Source organism: Rhinopithecus roxellana, chromosome 18, assembly GCF_007565055.1.
Source record: "Rhinopithecus roxellana isolate Shanxi Qingling chromosome 18, ASM756505v1, whole genome shotgun sequence".
In the NCBI taxonomy this organism is placed as follows: domain Eukaryota; kingdom Metazoa; phylum Chordata; class Mammalia; order Primates; family Cercopithecidae; genus Rhinopithecus; species Rhinopithecus roxellana.
Window position 1 is genome coordinate 13,098,314 of NC_044566.1, and position 26,218 is coordinate 13,124,531.

Sequence of the window (26,218 nt, forward strand, 5' to 3'; positions counted from 1 at the left end):
TCATACCCAATCTGGCACAAAGTAGGTGCTCCAGTGTGTGTTAAAAGACTTTAATCTTTTGTATGGCTTCTTTGATATCATACCACTTAACTATTTAATTAGACTAAGTACAGTGGTAGCATGCTGGAAGCTCAAAGGTTTGTTGAATGTAGTTTCCAGATTCTACTGTAAAACAATCCTTTATCAGTAGTTCCTGATAACACGCATCTTGGTGTGCATTCAGTTGATCTAGCTTAGTTTACAGGAAGAGGCTCCCTTCAGTAATGTACTGTATGGCCTTTCAGATTATAATTAGTCATCTATATTTTCTAGATTGGGCTTGTGCCAAGACTGTAAGTAAGGACGGTAGGTGGAGTCTGTGTGGGCATTTCTGACAATTTTTTGATCCACGAATAGCTCCTAGCAAATGAGAGAGCAAATTTACAGCCTGCCTGCCAGCAAGCTGTGCCAAGTTAACTAAACCAGCACGGGCCACAGGCATTAGCTGCTGCTACAAACGCTTCGCTTTGTGAAACAACGCTGAAGGCACTCTTTTGGAACTCGGGGGGTTGCGGGGTTGGGGGGGTGCGGTGCAGCCGCCGCATTGCAGCACAAAACGGAAGGCTTCACACGCCGGAGCTGCCGTACGCACCCAGATGCCTCTCTCTCCTTTTTACCCTAACCTCCCCCAACTGCGGGCCCTTTCGGGTGCTGCTCTGAGTTCTTCCTTAGCCTCGGAAGCGGCGCCGGAGAGAGAGGAGGGCATGGTTTGGAGAAGAGGTGCTGCGGGAACAAAGCTACCGGCCCAACGCCTCAACTTTCTCCTGCCCCCGGTCTGGTATTGTTTAGTCCTACTCATTCCCACTCTCCGAGCCAGCCTGCAAAAATCTGTAGATTTCAGGGGAAATTCCAAGGGGTAAAACATCTTCGGCATAACAATTGGTGTTTTGCTGTTTATATTTCCCATCAATGAACTTATAGGCCCTCTCCATCCCCAGTCTAAGCCCGAGGCCTCGGCTGCCGCGGCCCCTCGGAGCGCCCTTCTGCCGCGCACGCGCCCCTCGAGGGTTCTCCCGTGACCTTTCCCGGGAACCCCCTTCAATTACGCTTCCCGTCACCTCGCACCGCCTCCGCCCTTCCTGCTCTTTCCGTTTCCTTTTTTGCGCCTGCGCGGCCCCAGTTGTTTTTGGCTTTCCGGTGGTATCCGGCAGAGAAAAAGGGCGGGGGCAACTAGAGTAAGGGAGGGGCGGGGGACAGTCGCGAGGACCCGGGAAACTGCAAAACTGCCGCTGGTGCCGACGGGCGCGCGCGCGAGGCGGGAGGGCGGCGTGGCGAAGGCGGGCGCCGTAGGCGGGCCAACCGTCCGCTGCCCGCGCGTTCCCGGGCCGCGGGCGAGGGCGAGAGCGCGCGGCGGGGGCGGGGCGGGAGCGGCGGGCCCGGCGTCTCGCGGCCCCGGGCTGACGAGGCGGCGCGGGCGGGCGCCGCGGCTCCCGGGGGAGGAGTCTGGCGGTGGTCGGGCCCTGAGGAGCGTGCGGCGGCGCCCGCAGAGGACGCTGCTTTCCGCGCTGTACGGACCGAGCGAGGGAGGGTGCGAGGGGAAACCGGAAGGAAGAGGCGGCGGCGCCAGCCTTCCTCGGCCGGAGGCGCCAGCCTTCCTCGGCCGGAGGCGGAGGCGAGACCCCGGTCGAGGCCGCGGCGGGAGGGCCACGCCCCCGCCGCTGCGCCATAGGGGCCCAGTGTGGACGGGGCCGCCGGCTGGACCGGGTCTCACCCCTCAAGACCGAGGGACGCGGGTGAGCAGGCGATGCCAGCATCGGGCGGGCGGGGAGTCCGCGGCGACCTGTGGAGGGGCCGGGGAGGAGGGCTGTGGCGGGTGGGGGTTCGGCCCTTTGTGGCTGGGCTGGTAGGGGGCGGCGGCCGCGGCATCTTTCAAACCCGAGACGCTTCCGTCGCGGGCGGGGGAGGGGCGCGGCCGGCCGGCGCAGCCCTCCGCACCCCGCGGCGGCCCCAGGGCGGCGGGGCTCCGGGCCGGTCTGCCGCTCACTGGGCGTTTCCGGCCCAGGCACCGGGCGCCTGGGCGGCCGCGGGGCTCCCGGGCGGCACCCTGCGCCCGCCCTTACCGAAGTAGAGCTGTTTCCCTTAAAGACTCGCGACGTGTTCGCGACATGGTGGGCCGAAGGAAGACACCCCTTTCTATGTTTCCCCCCTGTACATCTGAGTACCAAGAGAGGTCTAGCCGAACAGAGTTCTTATTGCGGGCTATATCGACTTAAAAAAGAAGGCAGAAACTGCCCTTTGAAACGGAAAATTGTGTACGTGTTTACTTTGTGAAATCTTTAACTTCCTTGAATTCGACCACCTCCCTCTCCCTACGAATTGAAAAACCGGGGAATAGAAAAATCTCTTAGTTTGATGTGGAGTAGTTATTTTGAGTTAACTTTTTTTTCCCCCTGGGCTTAGCTATCTAAGAACTCTTTCTTCACCTGCCTCAAAAGGTAGAGGAGTGTCCATTCCACGGGCTACCACGGTGACCCCTACCAGTGAAAATAGGAAAATAATTCAAAATACAAATGAACTCTTTAAGAGGGGATGTTTGTGTGAACTATCTTCTGTGTCAATTAGCCTCCTGAAGACGTAGGGGACAGAACTGGTCACGTGTTGTTTATACATGAATCTGTACGTCGGGCTCACTGAGCATTCAGGCATTCAGAAACGAAACCCTATCAACGCTGTGCACTGACCAAAAGGATATTTTCTTTTTATCGAGGCAACTAATTAACAGGGATTCTCCCCCTTCCCTCTGAGTTGTACATTTTTGCCGAATTTGAGTAGTATGGATCTTAGATTACTTGTAATTGTGAATGACTTAGTTTGGTTAACCTTTGATAAGGACTTTTTTTCCCGACTGTTTTTTCTGACCTAAAGTAAATTGAAAAGCCAGTCGGTTGTTTTCCAATCTCAATGATGTGGAATTTTGCTGTTCTTTCCATCTGGCTGAATAACTAATGTTAAGCTTACTTCGTCACTTTGATCTCCTGTTGGCTTAGTGCTTATTGAAGCCCTTTTAGGTTGGGGCCTGGAATCCTCAAGAGGTTGTGTTCTGTCGGTAACTCTGGAGTGCTGTGGCCTTTCTGTTGAGCGTGCTCTGTAGTCCACACGTTTTCACGTAGTGCTGTTTTCTTTGCACACAGTTTTGTGTAGGAAGACTTCATGAGTGCTATAACTCTACTCCCTTTTTTGCTCCCGTAAGCAGCATTATAAAATCTGTTAACTTACGTTATTCACAGGGCATGTAAGGAGATGGGAGGGAATAGAGATATCAGTACATATATCCATGCTCCTCCATAGATTTTCTTCTGGTTGGTAGAAATGTTGAGCTTTTCATTCCTAAACATTGAACATTGGATGTGCAAGGTAAATTCCTGGAAACTTGAATGCAGTCTTAAAAGCCAAATGATACATGGGTTTTTCCAAAGATGTTACACATTTAAAAAAGAGGCCCCCTTCCCCTCTTCTCTCGGCCCACTTTCCGAAGGCCAGGAAAAAGGATTGGTCCTGGTGTCGTAAAATATGAGTGAAAATTTTGAAGTCGTTTTTTAGCTTCATGTTTTCAGTTTTGTAGAGTTTGAATAGACCAAGTGATACTTAAATAACTCAGTATTAGAAATGACAGGTTGATCTCAAGTAATTTTTTTTTTTTTTTTTTTGAGATGGAATCTCGCTCTGTTGACCAGGCTGGAGTGCAGTGTCACGATCTCGACTCACTGCAACCTCCGCCTCCGGGGTTCAAGCGATTCTCCTGCCTCAGCCTCCTGAGTAGCTGGGATTGCAGGTGTGTGCCACCAGGCCCGGCTAATTTTTGTATGTTTAGTAGAGACGAAGTTTCACTATGTTGGTCAGGCTGGTCTCGAACTCCTCACCTCGTGATCCGCCCACCTCTGCCTCCCAAAGTGCTGGGATTACAGGCGTGAGCCACCGCGTGCGGCCGATCTAAAGTAATTTTTTTTTTTTTTTCAAAGAGACAGAGTGTCGCTCTGTCGCCCAGGCTGCCCTGGCTGGAGTGCGGTGGCGCGACCTTGGCTCACTGCAAGCTCCGCCTCCCGGGTTCACGCCGTTCTCCTGCCTCAGCCTCCTGAGTAGTCCACACCCGGCTAATTTTTGTATTTTTGGTAGAGTCGGGGTTTCACGGAGTTAGCCAGGATGGTCTCGATCTCCTGACTTCGTGATCCTCCCGCCTGGGCCTCCCAAAGTGCTGGGAGTACAGGCGTGAGCCATCACGCTGGCCACCTTTCCCCAGCTTTAAGTCATTGTGCAGAGCTGAGAGGAAAAAGGAAAAGTGATATCCAAAATAAAAGGACATACTATACTCGTAATTATTGTATCACAGGTGGCATTGCCTTTATGTTCTTGTTTAATTTTTTAAAAGTGAGATAACTTATTAATCATAATATAGTATAGCTTATACTTGTGACCCGAATTTACTTAGAGTGCTGAGCATAATTAACCTGATGGAGCCATGTCATCTCTCAGTGTGATTGGAAAGAGAGAACACAGAGGAAGAGACCTAAGCTCTGAATGTGACTAGAGTAGGTGAGGCTATGCTGAGATTTTTTTTTTTTGAGACGGAGTCTCGCTCTGTCCACCAGGCTGGAGTGCAGTGGCGCGATCTCGGCTCACTGCGAGTATGCTGAAATTTTTAAAACTTGATAGATTCTTCAAAAGGCCACGTTTTTGAGTTTTTTTGGTTTGTTTTTTAATTGATGGCTGTCACAACTCCAAGAAAATTCTGTTTGTGTAGCAGTTGACAATCTAAAGACCAAATGGTCTTTTCCAGACATTTCTCAACTGTCATGGTTGTTTTGATAACTTGAAAGCATACTGTTTCTAGCACTGATCTCTTGTCCTTCCTAAGGAGAAAACTATCTCATTGAAATAAAGAAAGGCTTGTTTTATGACTGGTGCCTTCGTGGACTCTGATTTAGTTTTTTACACTGACATCAGCCTTCTCAAGATTAGTCTTTTTTAAGCACTAGTTTGTTTCATTATTGTACCATCAAAATAAATTATAATGTGTGAGAAAAGGAAAAAAGAAAAAAGTATCAATATTTTAGAACACTGAATTCAGATTTCAGATGTCAAATGTTTGCAAAAAAGCCCCAATATTCTCTAAAAACATTGGATTTCTCTTAGGTAAAATACCATTTAGACAGAATGAAAAGAGAGTGCTGAGACCTTGAAATTGGAATCTTTAGACCTGGTGTAGGTGGGGAATCCAGGAGTTGGGAAAGTGCTACAAATAATTTTGAATATTTATGTAGTAGTGCTATAGTAGTGGGTTAATACAAATAATTTCGAATATTTATGTAGTAGTGCTATAGTAGTGGGTTAATACAAATAATTTCGAATATGTAGTAGTGCTGTGTGTCAGGTACTGAACCAAGTATGAAATGTAACCCTAGAACAATTCATTTAGAGTTCTACTTTTAACCCCATTTTATAGATGAGCAAACTGAGGCATAGAGAATAAATAACTTACAAAGGGCCGCAGAACTATTAAGTTGCAGAACTGGAGCTTTAACCCAAGTAGTTTGGGTTCGTACTCAATTTTTTTTTTCAACAGTTGATCTCCATGGAGAATGCCTTGGATATTTTCCAATAAAAATTTTTAATCTTCTCTATTAACATTTGTAGCATTGGGAGATGCAGCAATCCCTAAGTTAGTAATTTACAGTTTGAATGTGCTTCCTACAGGTGAATGATTTATAGCTGCACTGCCCTTCGTGGAGGGAGACCTATCCTTCATGCCTACTATATAATTTATTTTATTTTTAGTTGGCAAATAATAATTGTATGTATTTGTGGGCTACAATGTGGTGTTTCAATCTATGTGCACCTTGGGGAATGATTAAATCAGGCTGTTAACATCTATCACCTCATCTACTTTTTTGTGGTGAGAACATTTAGAATCTTTAGCAGTTTTGAAATATGCGATATATTATTGTTAACTGCGATCATCACCATGCTATGTAATAGATCACTAAAACTCCTGTCCAGTGGAAAGTTTGTACCTACTACTGTACTTACTGTAGCAGGCAGGCCTTGCTAGCAGCGTCTTTCCCATCTTTTTATCCTTCCTTTTCATCCACAGCTCAGTTAATTGCTGATTGATCTCTTTATCACGTTCAGTAGTTCTTTAATCCTGTATTTGTTCCTCGATCTCTATATTCTGCCTGGTTAACATTGGAAAAGTTTGCGTTGCTTCTATTTGTGTTTCCAGGCTACTCAGTGGGAGGATGCTACAAAGTACACACCTCTAGGAATGAAAACTTGGTTTCAAAGTGAAATTAGACATCTATTCCCCCCCCATTACCTCCCCTCAAAAAACCAAAACACTGCCATCAACCTCTGATATCTTTAAAGTATTCGGGATTTTTTTAAATTTCAACATTTCATACCTTTAATCTTGGTTCCTTATCCTTTAATATTAATAATCAGAATCTGTAAAACAAATTGACTGTCACTATGATCTCTTTATGAGTATTAAAGTAGTATTTGCTTTGTGTACATTTTCTTTGCTGATATACTTTCGGTCATATTTTGCTGCTTACAGTGAGGAGTTAAACCCCTTTTTAATACGGTTATTTTATAGGAAAGTTAAGTGAGGAATTCAGACAACCAACTTAAATTTGTTGAATAGAAACACAGTTGTCTCTTCGTTTCAGTGGAATATTAGTTCTTAGATCCCCTTGGGGTATGAAAATCGAAGGACACTCAGGTCTCTGATATAAAATGCCATAGTATTTTCAATATCCTCCCAATACTTTGTCATCTTTAGAAATAATTTACTGTGGGAAGAGTTTCAGATTTTTAAGTAGAATTTTATATGTTACTATCGATTGCTGACTGATCTAATCCTGACAATCATTTAGTAACAGAATGTTTCATAACTTTTATGTGGTGGAATTCACTCAGTAGAACCTTGGAGACTTGGACGTCTTAGAGAAAATGTATTAGAAGCATTTGTTTTCAATCAGTTTATAAATTTTTGAGTTCTGTAGGAAGTCCTCAGATTTAAAAATAAATAGGACCTTGTCCCCTAATAATTCGTAGAAGTCAGTGAGTAGAGGCCGGATATGTGGCTCCTGCCTATAATCCCAGCACTTTGGGAGGCTGAGGCAGGCAGACCACCTGAGGTGAAGAGTTTGAGACCAGCTTGGCCAACATGATGAAACCCCATCTCTACTAAAAATATGAAAAATTAGCCGGTCATGGTGGTACATGCCTGTAATCCCAGCTATTTAGGAGGCTGAGGCAGGAGAATTGCTTGAACCTGTGAGGTGGAGGTGGCAGTGAGCCTAGATCACGCCATTGCACTCAGCCTGGACGACAGAGCAAGACTCCGTCTCAAAAAAAAAAAAAAAAAAGTAGACAGTGGAGGAGAGGATTTCATCCTGTGTATAACATTTTCACCTTATCTTTGCCATTCTCTGCGATCAAGCAAATCAGTCAAAAACACTGAATTGAGCCCAGGACTTGAGTGAGAATATGTGCACTTTTTATGTCAAAGTATATTGCACTTTATTAAATAGATTCTGAATTTTATGCATGACTGATTTAATTCCTATGCTGGTTAGCATTTTTTACTATGGAATATATTCTAATGATTGGTGTTAGAATATAGGACTTCCTTATTAATCTGAAAGCACCTGATACCAGGAATTGTGGCATGTAACAGGGATTTCCCACAGTAATTTAAGTGTTTTTGAATAGCTGTTTCTCATTATGGATTTTTATTTGACAGATTATCTTGGGGAGAGATGTCTTTTTTTTTTTAACCTTAATTAAAGGGTACTCACACTAGATAAGAACATGTTTCAGAAGTCCGTGGAACTAACAGAAATTGGGGAAAGCAGTTGTGTGACTAGGTAAAAGATGTTAGAATATTTTGGTTGAGAAGAAAAATGGAATATATGCAGATTATATTAATTATATGTAATTCAGTATTCAAGAATTTAAAGTTTGTGCTTTTCCTTTTTTTGTGATCTGAAGAGAAACATGCTTCTTGCAGAAATAACTTGAGGTACGTGTTTTAGTCACTGATTAAATATTTCATCAATTAAATATTTCGTCAAGAAGCAGTGTAAGGCCAGGTGCTGCGGTTCACGCCTGTAATCCTGGCACTTTGGGAGGCTGAGGCAGGTGGATCGCTTGAACGTGGGAGTTCAAAACCAGCCTGGGCAACATAGTGCGATCCTGTCTCTTAAAAAAAAATCAAAGTGTGTGTGTGTGTGTGTGTATATATATAGAAATAGAAATTTTTTAAAATAGAGGTTGGTAAATGTGGCCTGTAACCTGTTCTTGTAAATAAAGTTTTATTGAAATAACATTTGTTTCCATATTGTCTTTGGCTGCTTTCAGGCTGCAGCAAGAGTTAAATCTTTGGGATAGAGACCTTATGGCTCCCAAAGCCTAAAATATTTTGTCTTTGTTATGAGAAGAGAGAGTAGTGTACCTTTTGAAGTTTTATTACTATTACTATATATTTTTTATTTTTTTGAGACAGAGTCTCACTCTTGTTGCCCGGGCTGGAGTGCAGTGGTGCGATCTCGGCTCACTGCAACCTCCCCTTCCCGATTCTCCTGCCTCAGCCTCCTGAGTAGCAGGGATTACAGGCACCCACCATCACACCAGGCTAATTTTTATATTTTTAGTAGAGATGGTGTTTCACTATGTTGGCCAGGATGGTCTCAAACGCCTGACCTCAGGTGATCCGCCCACCTCAGCCTCCCAAAGTGCTGGGATTACAGGCAGGAGCCACTGTGCCCAACCTTTTCTTTTTTTTTTTTTTTTTTTTTTTAATTTTAGAGGCAGAATCTAGCTATCGCCCAGGCTGGAGTGCAGTGGCATGAACATAGCTCACTGCAGCCTTGAACTCCTGGCCTCAAGGTACCCTCTCACCTTGGCCTCCCAAAATGCTGGGAGTACACGCATGAGCCACCACACCTGGCCAAAAGTTTATTTTGTAAAAATCAGGTAATCATTGCATATATTAATAAAATCCAGAAGGTTTAAATAGGTCTTCAATAAGTGTTTCCTTTCTCCTGTGTGATCCACTGTAGTAGGGCTGAGCACCAGATACCTTTGCTCATTTTACCTGTACTACAGTTTTTCTTATGGTGAAGAGTAAAATTTCTTGTACTCATGTCTCTATTAAAAGTTTGGAAGTAAAATATCAAGATAGCTACATTTCAAGAAAAACGTTTCTTACACCCAGCTCGCCTCACTCATTTGCTTGCTTCTTGGCTTTTGAGTTTGTCTAGAATAGCTGGTTTTTAAAACACCATGTTTTTGAATGACAGCTGTAGTTTTGGCTGTGATCCGTAGTAAGAGTAAAAGCTCTTGGTGTTAGGCCGGGCGCGGTGGCTCAAGCCTGTAATCCCAGCACTTTGGGAGACCGAGACGGGCGGATCACGAGGTCAGGAGATCGAGACCATCCTGGCTAACATGGTGAAACCCTGTCTCTACTAAAAATACAAAAAACTAGCCGGGCGACGTGGCGGGCGCCTGTAGTCCCAGCTACTCGGGAGGCTGAGGCAGGAGAATGGCGTGAACCCGGGAGGCGGAGCTTGCAGTGAGCTGAGATCCGGCCACTGCACTCCAGCCTGGGTGGCAGAGCGAAACTCCGTCTCAAAAAAAAAAAAAAAAAAAAAAAAGCCCTTGGTGTTTTGGAGCTTTAGTGTTTGGCTTCTCTCAATCCGAGTATGTAAAGTGTGATGATTGGCACTTAGTATTCAATAAACATTTGTGGAATTAAATTTAAGTAGCCATTCATTCAGCAAAGAAAATTAAGTCAGCAGTTTCCTTGATGCCTGAGAATTAATCTGGGGAAGCTAGCTTCCACAGGTAACAGGGTTTGTGACGTTTTGATGCTGATTTTAGATATAGAATGATACACAAAATGTAATTATTGAAAAGAGAAAATGTGAAATATGTCCCATCAGTTGGTAATATGGTACATGCTGAAATGCTTCAGAGGATTTAGGGTATTGGTTTCAAGGTTTGTTTTTAGGAGGGAAGGAGTCTTTTACAGAAAATGTTTGTGTTGTGGGCATTTGAAGATTGTTGGTTGATCATCCTAAACTTTGCACATTTTCACATTTTTATTTTTATTTTTGTGAGACAGAGTCTTGCTATGTTGCCCAGGCTGGAATGCAGTGGTGTGATCTCAGCTCACTGCAACCTCCTCCTCCCGGGTTCAGGTGATTCTCAGCTTGAAGCAGCCTCAGCCTCCAGAGTAGCTAGTATTACGGGCATGTGCCACTGGCTAATTTTTGTATTTTTAGTAGAGACAGGATTTTGCTATGTTGGTCAGGCTGGTCTTGAACTCCAGACCTCAGGCCTCAAGTGATCTGCCTTCCTCGGCCTCCCAAAGTGCTGGGATTACAGGCGTGAGTCACAACACCTGGCCAAGCTTTCACATTTTTAGTTAATACCTTTTGAAGTCTATACTCCCAGAGTGGTGAGCTACTTAACTTTATTTATTATTTTTTGTTTTTGTTTTGTTTTGGAGACAGAGTCTCGCTCTGTCACTCAAGCTGGAGTGCAGTGTCGCGATCTCAGCTTACTGCAACCCCTGTCTGCCAGGTTCAAGTGATTCCCTGTCCTCAGCTTCCTGGGTAGCTGGAATTACAGCATGTGCCACCAGGTCCAGCTAATTTTTTTGTGTTTTTAGTAGAGATGGGGTTTCACCATGTTGACCAGGCTGTTCTCGAACTCCTAACGTCAAGTGATCCACCAACCTCAACCTCCCAAAGTGCTGGGATTCCAGGCATGAGCCACCACTCCAGGCCTTAAATTTATTTTTAATTACACTTGTTTATTTACTAAGTGTCATATCTGAATGACTTTCTTTTTCTGCCTATTTTAAGGTAACTTTTATGTAGACTACCTCTCCAGGAAGAAAACGTATCCTGGATTACAAAAGAAGAGTGGGAAATAGGGGAATCTAATAGGGCTGTGTTAATGAGTATAATGACTTTGTAATTTTTTAGAAGCAGACTTCATTTGTTTTAATACGGTTTCATGGATACGATAAATCAAATCTAGCAAAACCCAGTCATAAATGAGGCGTCCTCAGAATCACTGCAGAAAATCATATGGTTAATGAAATGACCAGAGTGAGCCTGTACAGGTAGCCTGCAAGAAATTCTGGGTTCTAGCGGCATGATTTAAATCTGTCTTGGCCCTGGCCACCAGTTGCTGTTAACCTTGTTTAAACATGGATGGGGACAATTTTGAGTCCAGCTACTGGGATTAGGACTTTTACTTTATTAATGCATATACTTTCATAAAATATATTTCTAGAAGTAGGATTAATATATTAGATTGGTATTAAGCATTTCCAGTGTCAGATACTATATTTTCTATGATATTTGCAATTCTAAAATTCAAAAAGCTCTGAAAAATCACGTTGTTAAAAAATAACTTATGGCGGGCGCGGTGGCTCAAGCCTGTAATCCCAGCACTTTGGGAGGCCGAGACGGGCAGATCACGAGGTCAGGAGATCGAGACCATCCTGGCTAACACGGTGAAACCCCGTCTCTACTAAAAAAAAATACAAAAAACTAGACGGGCGAGGTGGCGGGCGCCTGTAGTCCCAGCTACTCGGGAGGCTGAGGCGGGAGAATGGCGTAAACCCGGGAGGCAGAGCTTGCAGTGAGCTGAGATTCGGCCACTGCACTCCAGCCTGGGCGACAAAGCGAGACTCTGTCTCAAAAAAAAAAAAAAAAAAAATAACTTATGCTGAACTTCTAACTCATAACGTTCATCTTAATTGTAATAAAGTAATTTTTACTGACAAAAAAAAAAATAACAAAAAAAAAACTTCGCTAGTAAAACCTGACCTGAAGTAACATGAGGCTATATATAGTCTTTATTTTTCACACCATTCATAGTTCCCTCAGCAAAGATAATGTGTTTGATTATCCATTGCTACCTGAGACTTCTTGAGAGGGTTTTATAATATAGGGTACATGTGTCACAATACCTGTATAAAATCTGGAAAAGTCTAAATTCTGGAACGTGTCTTGTGTCAAGAGTTTTGAATAAGGGATTGTGGCTATGTATCAGCTTACTCCTCTGTGTAAGAACGCTTGTTTTTCCACACCCTCAACAACACTATGCCTTGCTGCATTATTAATGTGTGGAAATAGCCAGTGATTTTAAGTATTATTTGCCTTAGAGATTATAATAGTAGAACTCAGATTTATAGTGTAACATGCAGTTCTGGAAGAGCAAAGTTATTACCTTAAATGACCCAGAGTCTCACTCTGCCTTTGCACCTGTTTTAGTTACTTTCACAGTTAACTTGGTTGGAAACTTGACTGTATATCAAGTTAGCAGTTACTGTAATAGTATAGTTTGTCAGGAAGTATATGTGATATTCTCTTTGACATAATGGATGGTATTTTGTGAGGAAAAATATTAGTGATTCTAATGATGGAGTCGTTTCTCGTTATGGTAACCAAGGGTCATCTTAAGAGTTGGTGAAAAAAGAGGTGGTAGATTTTATAGTTAGCATATTAGTAGCATTCTATTTGGGATTTTCCTCTTTTCCTGATTTGTAATTCCTTTGCCATGTGTTGTGAATACTGAGTTCCAAATAAATTTTTATTCAGCTGGAATTTTTTTTTTTTGATGAATGGTATGCAGTATGACTAAAGCCTAATTTGAAATACCATATTTATCATATCTAATTTCTTTCTTTCTTTCTTTTTTTTTTTTGAGACGGAGTCTTGCTCTGTCACCCTGGTTGGAGTGCAGTGGTGCGATGTTGGCACACTGCAATCTCCACCTCCCGGGTTCAAGCAATTCCCTTGCCTCAACCTCCCGAGTAGCTGAGATTACAGGCATGCACTACCACAGCCAGCTAATTTTTGTATTTTTAATAGAGATGGGATTTCACCATGTTGGTCAGGATGGTCTCGAACTCCTGACCTTGTGATCCTCCTACCTCAGCCTACCAAAGTGCTGGGATTACAGGCGTGAGCCACCGTGCCCGGCCAGTCATATCTAGTTCCTTATGTGTACTTGGGTTTATGGGAGTTTTATAATACATTTAATATTTTCATAAGAATCATGAAAAACTGGGCCTTCTTTAAATATCTTAGCAACTTTTGTGCATTCTTCGAGATAAATCCCTTGAATATAGGATTTAGATTGGATTTGAATTAAACTTACATATTAATTTGGAGAACATTCATATTTGTGTAATATGGAGTTTTCTGGGTAGGAACATATATCCATTACATTTTATGTTTTTTTTTAAGTAAAATTATATGTTCTTATTCGTAAAGATTCCTAGGAAAGAACCACTCTTCAAAGAGACAGATTACATATACTTCTCTTACTGAATTGAATGGCAAATTTGAGATAAACAGTTTGAATCTATTTACCGTATAGTTCAAATTAAATATGAAGACTTTGTGAACATATTTAAAATATATTCGGAGAATGAGAAATGTCTATGTAAGAGAGCAGTTTTTTAAAAAAAATATTTTTTCTTACATATTATGATCATTTGTTGCTACCAAATAAGAGATCTGGCTTTGGTAATTTATCTATTTTGAAAGAGCTTTAAAAATGTGTACTTAGTCATGTATTTGTTATTTTCTGCGAAATATTTTGTATAGAAGGCAAAAGTTAACTTGAAATTACAACTGGTAATTTTCTTCTGCTTTTTAATTTTAAATATAGACTAAGGATCTTCATTTTTGTCATGTTTCGCTTTTATGGTAATGTCTAAAGTTGAACTTCAAATAAACATGATTTCTATTTAAGGCTGCCATTTTAAACGTTATATTCTAAAACTGTACTGGCCTAGATACTACAACTTAACTTTTTTTCTTTTTAGTGACTCCACAGGATCCACTGAACATAGGATGTTGCCACAAAATCTACCTCGTGTATTTTTCTCTTTCACTCATGAGCTGCGCAATTGCAGATTTGAGCACAATGTCTGCAGACTGTTGAAAAACTCTGAAGAACCTAATTAATACAGGATGACCTAGGAGTGATTCTAAGTCTGTAACAAGATATTACTCATTAGTGAATGTGTCAGTCTTGGTACTGAATGCTGCAGATAACAGCAAGTGGTTTCTCCTTTATTTCTCAAGTATTCACTTGACCTTCCATCAGTAAGACAGACTTTTTAAATCTGTTTCTGGAGATATTAATGGAATACAGTCATGTCCACTCAAGACGAGAGGCAGATCAATACTGAATATGCTGTGTCCTTGTTGGAACAGTTGAAACTGTTTTATGAACAGCAGTTGTTTACTGACATAGTGTTAATTGTTGAGGGCACTGAATTCCCTTGTCATAAAATGGTTCTTGCAACATGTAGCTCTTATTTCAGGTAAGTACTTTTAATGTTTTAAATGGAAATTCTTTGAAATGTTATTTAATTTTTTAAGATGCCACATCTCAATTTTTGTTTTTAAGTTTTGCTTAAGTTTTCTGTTCAGATGATGTAGTACTTGGCAAATCTCATTCTTGCATGTGTAAGGGACACATGAAGTTTTATAAAGGTTTTAATCCAAGAAATGTGTTGCAATTAACTAAGGTAAAATTTTAATGTTGGGAAGGCAGAAAAGTTTAGAATATTCTTTTTCCATTAAAAGAGAAAGAAAAATGGGATAATTTACACTTTGAGGTTTTAAAATGCTACCTTTAGAAAACAGTGATCCCTGTTTTTAAACTGACAAGTTATCATAGGCTCAAATAGGAATTTTTAGAGAGTAAAAATTGGTGCTTTTAGATATGTTAAGACTTTACGAAATGTATTTTTTCTCACTCTTTACTATTACCATTTGTCGTATTTCTTTATACTAACTAGACTCTTTGCCAGATTTAAATATTTAATAACTAGTAACATTGTTGGTATTCTCTGTGCCTCTGAATGTAGAAGTTAATTTAGTTACTCTTTGCTAATACAGATACGTAAAGCTTAACTTTACATTTTTATGATCTTCTGCATCTTTGTTGTACGTTTCCTGAGCAGAATAGAAGCCAAAGCATAGAAATTGCTTAATTTGTTCTTTGCTTTTAGGTAATTTTGACTTAATATTTGAAAGGGACAGAAAGAATAAAGGTGAATTAAATGTGGACCGGTATATTTCTTTTTTTTTTTTTTGAGGCGGAGTCTTGCTCTGTTGCCCGGACTGGAGTGCAGTGGCCTGATCTCAGCTCACTGCAAGCTCCGCCTCCTGGGTTTACGCCATTCTCCTGCCTCAGCCTCCCTAGTAGCTGGGACTACAGGCGCCCGCCACCTTGCCCGGCTAGTTTTTGTATTTTTAGTAGAGACGGGGTTTCACCATGTTAGCCAGGATGGTCTCGATCTCCTGACCTCGTGATCCGCCCGTCTCGGCCTCCCCAAGTGCTGGGATTACAGGCTTGAGCCACCGCGCCCGGCCTGGACCGGTGTATTTCTACTACAAATATTAACAGCCATAAGCAGCAATCATTAGTGAGTTTGGTCCTGCTGTCCTTTTTTTTTTTTGAGACGATCTTGCTCTGTCATCCAGCCTGGAGTGCAGTACAGTGGCGCGATCTCAGCTCACTGCAACCTCTGCCTTTTGGGTTCAAGTGATTCTCCTGCCTTAGCCTCCTGAGTAGCTGGGATTACAGGCGCGCACCAACACGCCCGACTAATTTTTGTAATTTTAGTAGTGATGGGGTTTCACCATGTTTGTCAGGCTGGTCTCAAAACTCCTGACCTCGTGATCTGCCCGCCTTGGCCTCCCAAAGTGCTGGGATTACAGGCGTGAGCCACTCCGCACTGCCTGTTCTACTGTTCTTTAATGGAAGCTGTAGACAGGACAGATTTCATTTGAACTTTCAGGGCTGACTTACTTTGTATGAAGATATAGAAACTTCACATTCCCTAACACATCCCATGATGATTTCAAAAGCTAAGGCTCAAATACCAGTTGTTGCCTTTGCTGTGCCTACAATTTTTTTTTTTTTTTTAAAAGACAGAGTCTGTCATCTAGGCTGGAGTGCAGTGGTGCTATCTTGACTCATTGCAACCTCTGCCTCCCAGGTTCAAGCAATTGTTGTGCCTCAGCCTCCCAAGTAGCTGGGATTACAGGCACACACCACCATGCTTAGCTAATTTTTTGGTGTGTTTTTAGTAGAGGCGGAGTTTCACTATGTTGGCCATGCTGGTCTCAAACTCCTGACCCCAAGTGATCCACCTGCCTCGGTCTCCCAAAGTGCTGGGATTACAGGCGTGAGCTACTGTACCTGGCCAAGTCTGGGAAATTTCTTAACCAACCAGTCGCCCACAGATACCAAGGGATAACTGTATATTATCCCTAAAACAAATCAGATATTTATTAAATAAATAAAATAGTTCAATATGTGTTTGGGGTTAAAGCCACCCATCATTAAAATCTTGTGCCTGGGACAGTTTCATATCCACAGGATATTTCCCAAGTGTTCTTCAACTAGATTCTGCTCCCAGAATTGTAGATTTCAAGATCTTTACATGTAATGCTCCCACACATCTTTAATGTTAGAGATTTTGCATTCTGAACTAAATACATTCTTCCTTTGTAGTTTGAGTTACCAGTTCTGTCTGTCCCACTAAGAATTAGTAGGTACCTCTGAATAATAGTTTTAATATTTTTTGGTAACATGTATAGTTCATTATAGACCCAAAATGAGAGAATTGCTTGAGAATTACTCAGCACTTCTGTTGTACTTCAGCCTGTCACAGTATTATGAAATTAAGTATTTGCTGTTTCTGGTTGGACGTGGTGGCTCACACCTGTAATCCCAGCACTTTGGGAGGCCGAGGTGGGTGGATCATGAGGTCAGGAGATTGAAACCATCCTGGCTAACACAGTGAAACCCTGTCTCTACTAAAAATACAAAAAATTAGCCAGGCGAGTGGCGGGCGCTTGTAATCCCAGCTACTTGGGATGCTGAGGTAGGAGAATCGCTTGAACCTGGGAGTTGGGTGTTGCAGTAAACCGAGATACCACCACTGCACTCCAGCCTGGGCGACAGGGTGAGACTCTGTCTTAAAAAAAGAAAAGGGAAAAGAAAATCACCAGGTCCTGTTGGCTCTTTATAGTGGGTTTTGTTTGTTTGTTTCTTTTTGAGACAGAGTTTCACGTTGGTCGCCCAGGCTGGAGTGCAGTGGGTCGATCTTGGCTCACTGCAGCCTCTGCCTCCCGGGTTCAAGTGATTCTCCTGCCTCAGCCTCCTGAGTAGCTGGGATTACAGGCACCCACAACCACACGCAGCTAATTTTTGTATTTTTTAGTGGAGACGGGGTTTCACCATGTTGGCCAGGCTGGTCTCAAACTCCTGGCCTCAGATGATCTGCCCACCTTGGCCTCCCAAAATGCTGGGATTACAAACGTGAGCCACGAAGCGCCCGGCTATAGTGGTTTTTGTATTCATTTCTGCTAGTGTAACTCAGTTTCTTACCTCTTAGGTATATTATTGTCATAGCCTCATTGCCAGTTTTCCTGTCTCGAGCCTTTAGCTCTGAATAGCCTGTCAGCTTAGAGTATTCATCCTACATTTATCACTTACATTTTGTCGTGCTAAATTCAAACTTGAAACCCTTTGGTTTTCCCCACTATCTACAAGGAAAAGCTCAGACTCTCTTGTCTCATTTAAAGGCCCTCTGTGATCTGACTGCCCTCCATCTTTCCAATTCATTTTCTGGTTTCCTGCATAAGCCCTTATGTTCAAGCTATGCCCCTTGAATAATCGCTTCTTATGTTCTACCCCATTTTATCCATTTTGAATGGCTTCTTCATCTCTGTCCTTGAGGGGCCAAGTTAGTGACTGTTGTGACACTCACTGTTGACCGCTACATGCAGAGGCTTTTCTCTCCTGTTTTCATCTCTTACCTATATATGGGCATTCTACTTTGTATTCTCCATCATGCCAGTTGCCTTTCCATCATGATTTCCTGTATATAATAGATTTTTAGGAAAATGTCCTGCATATTTTTAGATAATGGTTTGAGTAAATGAATTTTTAACAGCTTTATTGAGATGTAATTTGCATACCACAAAATCTACCCATTTTAAGTGTATAAATAAATGAATTTTAGTATATTTACAGAGTTATACAACCATTTCCACAATCTAAATTTAGAGCATTTTCATCACTTTGTGTCTATTTATAGTCACAAACCCCATTCTTACAGTTCTAAGGAACTAGTAATCTACCTTCTGTCTCTCTATATTTTCCTTTTTTGGACGTTTTATATAAATGGACTCATACACTGTATGGTTTTTCTATGTGGCTTCTTTCACTGAGCATAATGTTTTCAGGTTCATTTATGTTAAAGTATATATTAATACTTAGTTCCCTTTTATTGCTGAATATTATTTCATGGTATGAATATAAGGAGTAAATAGAATTTTGAGATTTTCACTCAAAATGGCATGATGGAATAGTCTGGTATATCTTTGGGACTGGATTTTATTTGTATCTGTCTCCCTAAAAATTTCATTGGCTAGGCACAGTGGCTCATGCCTGTAATCCGAGTACTTTGGGAGGCTGAGGTAGGAAGATTGCTTGAGCTCAGGAGTTGGAGACCAGTCTGGGCAACATAGGGAGGCGTCGTCTCTACTAAAAATAAAAAAATAAATAGCTGGGAGTGGTAGTGCATGCCTGTAGTCCCAGCTACTTGGGAGACTGAGGAGAATCGCTTGAGCCCAGAAGGTCGAGGCTGCGGTGAGCCATGATCGCACCACTGCACTCCAGCCTGGGGGACAGAGCAAGACCCTGTCTCAAAAAAAAAGAAAAGTTTCACTTATAAGTAAATATCCTAAATGAACACCTCTTGTTGTCTAATTGTTCTTTTCAGCTCTACATTTGTTTTACACAAAACCCTTACAACTTTTGTTTTCTCCATCTCCCCTGTAGGGCCATGTTTATGAGTGGACTAAGTGAAAGCAAACAAACCCATGTACACCTGAGGAATGTGGATGCTGCCACCTTACAGATAATAATAACTTACGCATACACGGGTAACTTGGCAATGAATGACAGCACTGTAGAACAGCTTTATGAAACAGCTTGCTTCCTACAGGTAAGCATATAGATATTTTTTAGACGGAGTCTCTCTCTGTTGCCCAGGCTGGAGTGCAGTGGCGTGATCTCGGCTCACTGCAACCTCCACCTCCGAGGTTCAAGTGATTCTCCTGCCTCAGCCTCCTGAGTAGCTGGGATTACAGGCGCTAATTTTTGTATATTTAGTACGGGGTTTCACCATGTTGGTCGGGCTGGTCTTGAACTCCTGACCTGGTGATCCACCCACCACGGCCTTCCAAAGTGCTGGGATTACAGGTGTGAGCCACTGTACTCAGCCTACAGGTAAGCATTTTTTTCCTCAGTTACATACATGAGTTGTGGCTTATTGGTTTATTATGTGGTTTATTTTGTGAGGAAACATTGTTAAACCTTATTTATTTATGTTTTTGAGACAGGGTCTGGTTTGGTCACCCAGGTTGGAGTGCAGTGGCAGTCATGGTTCACTGAAGCCTTGAACTCATGGGCTCAGGTGATCCTCCTGCTTCAGCCTCCTGAGTAGCTGGGATGACTAAAGGTGCACACCACCATGCCCAGCTAGTATTTTTATTTACTTACTTGTTTATATATTTATTTGAGACGGAGTCTCACTCTGTCACCCAGGCTGGAGTCTAGTGGCGCGATCTCGGCTCAAATGCAAGCTCCGCTTCTGGGTTCATACCATTCTCCTGCCTCAGCCTCCCGAGTAGCTGGGAGTACAGGCACCCACCACCATGCCTGGGTAATTTTTTATTTATTTATTTTTAATTTTTTTAACTAATATTTTTAGTAGAGACGGAGTTTCACCGTGTTAGCCAGAATGGTCTCAATCTCCTGACTTCGTAATCCACCCGCCTTGGCCTCCCAAAGTGCTGGGATTACAGGCGCGAGCCACTGCACCCGGCCAATATTTTTATTTTTTGTAGAGACAGGATCTCACTGTGTTGCCCAGGCTGGTCTCAAAATCCCAGGCTCAAGCAATCTTCCTGCATTGACCTCTCAAAGCCCTGGGATTACAGACCTGAACCACCATGCCTGGCCCAGTAATGTCTTTTATCTATATAACTTCTTTATTACATATTTTAGAAGGTAAAAGTTTTTTTTTTTTTTAATAAAATCTGTAAGGGAAAAACAATAGGATTTGATTACCCAGTAAACTAAGTAGTTTTGTGATGGGAATGTAAATCTGTTAATAAAAGAGATAGGTGAAAATTTTATACTGGTTTTGTGTGTTTTACTGCCTAACATACCTGAGAATTTTGATTTCATGTTAAAGTAATTTGTTTTTGATACGGAGTTTCACTCTTGTCCAGGCTGGAGTGCAATGGCACAATCTTTGGTTCACTACAACCTCTGTCTCCTGGATTCAAGTGATTCTCCTGCCTCAGCCTCCCAAGTAGCTGGGATTACACCATTCCCGGCTAATTTTTGTATTTTTAGTAGAGTCGGGGTTTCGCCATGTTGGCCAGGCTGGTCTGGAACTCCTGTCCTCAAATGATCCACCCGCCTTGGCCTCCCAAAGTGCTGGGATTACAGGCATGAGCCACCACCCCCAGCCAAATTAAAGTAATGTTTAACAGTGTTTATTAAATTTAAGTGTTTCGATTTTTTTTTTTTTTTTTTGCTTAGAGCTTAGATGTACTAATTTTTTATATTACTTTTCACAGAAAACTTGGAAATTATGATAAATATTTATAATGGCTATGTGACCATATTGAGCAATTAAGGAGCAGTATTTAAACAAAACAAGTGATGGTTGATATATTTATGGATGACAAACTGTTTTACTCTTTATTTCCTCATCACGTTCCCTTTTTAAATTTTAAGAGGAATATAAGTTTTTTCTTCATTTCATCTCCTGTTTTGGAATACCATTGTATTTCACAAAGTTTCTTCAAAGGGAGAACCTTTAGACCAAAGGTTAAATTTGGAGAGCACTGTTCATGATATTTGTTAAGTACTTAATAAATATGCACTGAATGAATATGCATGACACTGGTTGAATGCCAACACCTGGGTGTAATTCTGGAAACCAGAACTCAGTTCACGCTTTATGTAGTTTCCTTCCTTTTTAGTCTTCCATAGGTTGATTAAAACCTTTATCCAAAATGGTTGGGACCAGAAATCCAGTTCAGCCAGTTTCAGATTTCAGATTTTTTCAGAGTTTTTCAGATTTTAGGATTATATTTACTAGTTCAGCATCCATAATCTAAAAATCTAGACTCTGAAATACTCCAGTGAGTATTTCCTTTGAGTGTCATGTCAGCACTCAGAGTATTTCAGATTTTGGAACATTTTGTATTTTGAATTTTTTAATTAGGGATACTCAACTTTTACTTCTTTTTTTTGTGTGTGACAGGGTCTTGCTTTGTTGTCCAGGCTGCAGCACAGTGGTGAGATCACAGCTCACTGCAGCCTCGATCTCCTGGGCTCAAGTTGTCCCCAGCCTCAGCCTCCTGAGTAGCTGGGTCTATAGACCTGCATCACTACACTTGGCTAATTATTTTATTTTTTTGTAGAGACAAAGTTGTCTTATGTTGCTCAGGCTAGTCTCAAACTCCTGAGCTCAGGCAGTTCTCTCACCTGGGCCTCCCAAAGTGCTAGGATTACAGATGTGAATTACAACATATGACCAACCTTTACTCCTTAATACACTAACCTTATTGTTAGTGTCCTACCTACTCTACCCACAACTCTGGTGAAATTGAGGCTGGGGTAGCTTGCTGTTGCGCTAGTAATTCCAAACTTGAAAGGGAGAAATGTTTACTGTAAGCACTGTCTTTATATAGCTTGCAAATTGTCATTACTTTTTATTTTTAGAGACATGTCTTGTTCTGTTGCCCAGGCTGGAGTGCAGTGGCATGGTCATAGCTCACTGCAATCTCGAATTGCTGGGCTCAATAAATCTTCCTTCCTATAATCCCAAAGTGCTGGGATCATAGGCATGCACCAGCACACCCAGCTGATTTTTTATTGGTCCTTCTTTTAAAAGCAGTCATTTCTCAGAATTCGTAAGGCATTAAGGAATTTTAAGAAAGTCTGATTCCAGCATACTTTGTTACTGTAAATATTGACACTGCTCCTTATAGTTTTTTTCTGCCATTTTAATGAAAACCGTATACTACATCTGCTTGCTCAAATGCAAAACAGGACTCTGCCTCTTAGACTATGTTTCCCTGGCAAGCCTGAGATGGGGCATTCTGTGACTACCAATGTGACTTTCACTATCAACCACATGAAGTGATCATGTGTTTCAGTACCAGATGCTGTACTAATACTTTATATATATTCTCATCTGATCTTTGCAGTGCTCATTTGAGGTAGATAACCGTTATTTCCCCATTTTATATAAGAGAAAATTGAACTTTAGAGATTTGAAACTTCTTTCCTAATAAGTAGTTTAATTGGCCAATGTAAGTTTTAAATCCAGGCAACCTTTTAAGTTTTAAATCCAAGCAACCTGACTTCTCAGTGTAAACAGTTTCTAGTTAATCACTATGATGCTGCAGAAATATAGTAGGTAGCACATCTGATTCAACTGAGATCTACCTTCTTAAGAAAAAACAAATTTAGGAAGCTTACAGTGTCTTAAGATGGATCATTTAAATATAGGTAATTTATAACTGCACATAAGTCTATTTTGTGTTGCTTTGATAACTTACCTCTCTAGATAAGAATGGCAAATAACTACTCTTACTCATTGTGCATGATTTGCTGGTTTTATGTGACTGTCTCGTCCAAGTTGAGGAAAGAATCGAGTTACTCAACAACAATAATTTTCTGTATACTATGATTTGTTTACATTTTTTCGTATAGTTCTCTCAATTATATATGAAGTCTAGGAAAGTATGACTTATGTATGAATTTCCTTGCCTATTCTTTAAGGCTGTTTTGTTTTTTAAGAACCTATTTATTGTTGTACTACTGGTTCCTAAATAGAACAGTTAAGTAGGCCACTGAGCAGGAAAAATTACTGCAAAATTATATAGTCTTCTGATTTTATTACTACCAGAAGACCTTATCTCTTAGCCCAGATGTGTGTATCTGAAAATAAAAATTACACTGTGGGCATCTGATTAATATACTTATGTCTTACATAAAAGTAAAATGTGTCTGTCCTGGCCCCATCATCCTGTTTTTTTTCCTTCTCATTCTAGGTAGAAGATGTGTTACAACGTTGTCGAGAATATTTAATTAAAAAAATAAATGCGGAAAATTGTGTACGATTGTTGAGTTTTGCTGATCTCTTCAGTTGTGAGGAATTAAAACAGAGTGCTAAAAGAATGGTGGAGCACAAGTTCACTGCTGTGTATCATCAGGACGCGTTCATGCAGCTGTCACATGACCTACTGATAGACATTCTCAGTAGTGACAATTTAAATGTAGAAAAGGAAGAAACCGTTCGAGAAGCTGCTATGCTGTGGCTAGAGTATAACACAGAATCACGATCCCAGTATTTGTCTTCTGTTCTTAGCCAAATCAGAATTGATGCACTTTCAGAAGTAACACAGAGAGCTTGGTTTCAAGGTCTGCCACCCAATGATAAGTCAGTGGTGGTTCAAGGTCTGTATAAGTCCATGCCCAAGTTTTTCAAACCAAGACTTGGGATGACTAAAGAGGAAATGATGATTTTCATTGAAGCATCTTCAGAAAATCCTTGTAGTCTTTACTCTTCTGTCTGTTACAGCCCCCAAGCAGAAAAAGTTTACAAGCTCTGTAGCCCGCCAGCTGATTTGCATAAAGTTGGGACTGTTGTAACACCTGATAATGATATCTACATAGCAGGGGGTCAAGTTCCTCTGAAAAACACAAAAACAAATCACAGTAAAACAAGCAAACTTCAGACTGCCTTCAGAACTGTGAATTGCTTTTATTGGTTTGATGCACAGCAAAATACCTGGTTTCCAAAGACCCCAATGCTTTTTGTCCGCATAAAGCCGTCTTTGGTTTGCTGTGAAGGCTATATCTATGCAATTGGAGGAGATAGCGTAGGTGGAGAACTTAATCGGAGGACCGTAGAAAGATACGACACTGAGAAAGATGAGTGGACGATGGTAAGCCCTTTACCTTGTGCTTGGCAATGGAGTGCAGCAGTCGTGGTTCATGACTGCATTTATGTGATGACACTGAACCTCATGTACTGTTATTTTCCAAGGTCTGACTCATGGGTAGAAATGGCTATGAGACAGACTAGTAGGTCCTTTGCTTCAGCTGCAGCTTTTGGTGATAAAATTTTCTATATTGGAGGGTTGCATATTGCTACCAATTCTGGCATAAGACTCCCCTCTGGCACTGTAGATGGGTCTTCAGTAACTGTGGAAATTTATGACGTGAATAAAAATGAGTGGAAAATGGCAGCCAACATCCCTGCTAAGAGGTACTCTGACCCCTGTGTTAGAGCTGTTGTGATCTCAAATTCTCTATGTGTGTTTATGCGAGAAACCCACTTAAATGAGCGAGCTAAATACGTCACCTACCAATATGACCTGGAACTTGACCGGTGGTCTCTGCGGCAGCATATATCTGAACGTGTACTGTGGGACTTGGGGAGAGATTTTCGATGCACTGTGGGGAAACTCTATCCATCCTGCCTTGAAGAGTCTCCATGGAAACCACCAACTTACCTTTTTTCAACGGATGGGACAGAAGAGTTTGAACTGGATGGAGAAATGGTTGCACTACCACCTGTATAGTTGGGAAGTTCAGGGAGTGCACGCCTGAGTTATGTGCTTTGTCATTTTCTTTGCTAAACAGAAGAGGCTATGAAAGAACTAAATATGACTACATAAAAATCTATCTTTGATAAATTTTATTTTTATGCCCTACTTAATATTTGCATCAGTATAATATATATCAGTGAGTCTTACAGAAAGATATGCTTCCATAATATGAAATAGATTATTCAATAATTGAGAAACTTTATGTGTAATCATGAGAGTATAAGAATCTGGATTATCTAACATTGTTAGCCCTGTGTATGTACAGTTCAAAAAGTTCATTTATAAAAGTTTCCTGTTCCTAGTGTGGTATATCACAAATTGTGCTGAGGTTATTTTAGTATGTGTATTTCATTCCCGTGCTTCTGTTCTGAAGTCCTGGAATACAGTTTTCAGTGTAATTAATTCAGCTGCACTTAACACTAATGTCCATGTTGGTATAGAAACGTCTAAATCCTATACTCTAGTTGAGGAAGATCTTCCATAATTTTATGGTATTACACAGGGAAAGCTATGACTGCAGGATCAGTCTAACTATACTATTAGGTGCATGTATTCTCTTTTCACTAACTTATACTTGTCTATCTAGAATAAGGTCTTCCAGTCAGCTGGTCATTTACCAGGTGTGGACTTACGTTGCTGGGCTTGCAGTAAGAATTGCCAGCCCCTCATTGTGCGGGTCTGCGTGGAGCTTTAATCAGTAAAAGCCTCCACTTTCTGTATTATGTTAACATTGGCTCATGCATATAACTACCTGCTGCTGATGTAGTTCTCCATCTTCAAGATTTAGAGTGGGTTAACCAGGTCATTACATCTTAATTTAATAACAAGCATTACTGTAGAGTGATTGTGTATAGATCTGTTAGCTGTCAGGGTGTGTTTTTTTTAACCTGTTGTGTGCGTGTGAGGGTTAGGATTAGTAAGGTGAACTGTTCAGGAATTCTCTGCACTAGCTGTGCAGAAGAGCAGATAACTAGCGCTGCTCTGGCATTAATCCCAGGAACCACTAGCAGTAGTGGGGCGCCGCCAATCTAACATGAGCACAGGTGCTTCATGACAAACATTACTAGCATGTTCAACTGCATCATGTTCTGGCACTGTATTTTGAATGACATTAATTTATTAAATAAATTGTATATATTCAATATCTATATTTCTTTTGTTATGGGAATGGTCTGCTTTTTAAATTTTGATTTTACTAGGTCAGCTTACCTAGTTATAGGTGGTTTCTTCCAAATTTTGTTTGATAAAGATTGAGAGAGATGCATAGGCTTTCCTTAGACTAGTGTCTTTCTACCCTGCTGGCATGTTAGAATCATCTGATTCTGATCATCATCTTTAGAAGCTTGAGATGATGCCTGAACCTCACCTCAAACAAAATGGTTTCTTCTTAGAGCACATAATTGATTGTGTTTATAGAC

General features: G+C 41.3%; 1 protein-coding gene across 3 annotated transcripts; it reads left to right on the top strand.

Moving 5' to 3' along the window:
* The first annotated feature begins 1,437 nt into the window (after positions 1-1,437).
* KBTBD2 (kelch repeat and BTB domain containing 2) lies at positions 1,438-25,942 on the top strand. Of its 3 annotated transcripts, none has more exons than XM_030922104.1 (4): positions 1,438-1,772; positions 13,892-14,395; positions 18,937-19,102; positions 23,238-25,942. In XM_030922104.1, exons 2-4 carry the CDS (start codon positions 14,226-14,228, stop codon positions 24,771-24,773), a joined length of 1,872 nt encoding a protein of 623 aa, XP_030777964.1. In that variant the 5' UTR covers positions 1,438-1,772; positions 13,892-14,225; the 3' UTR covers positions 24,774-25,942. The 3 variants fall into 3 exon arrangements, with proteins under 3 accessions (XP_030777964.1, XP_030777966.1, XP_030777965.1); XM_030922105.1 differs by lacking the exon at positions 1,438-1,772 and adding an exon at positions 8,029-8,059; XM_030922106.1 differs by lacking the exon at positions 13,892-14,395 and having other exon boundaries at positions 1,486-1,772; positions 23,238-25,114.
* The last annotated feature ends 276 nt before the right edge of the window (positions 25,943-26,218 follow it).

What these genes read in the sequence shown, in the direction of transcription:
- KBTBD2 (XM_030922104.1), top strand. Translation starts at nt 14,226, where the DNA reads ATGTCCACTCAAGACGAGAGGCAGATCAATACTGAATATGCTGTGTCC. An exon ending in ACATGTAGCTCTTATTTCAG is followed by an intron (nt 14,396 to 18,936) that starts GTAAGTACTTTT and finishes TCTCCCCTGTAG; the next exon opens with GGCCATGTTTATGAGTGGAC. An exon ending in AAACAGCTTGCTTCCTACAG is followed by an intron (nt 19,103 to 23,237) that starts GTAAGCATATAG and finishes TTCTCATTCTAG; the next exon opens with GTAGAAGATGTGTTACAACG.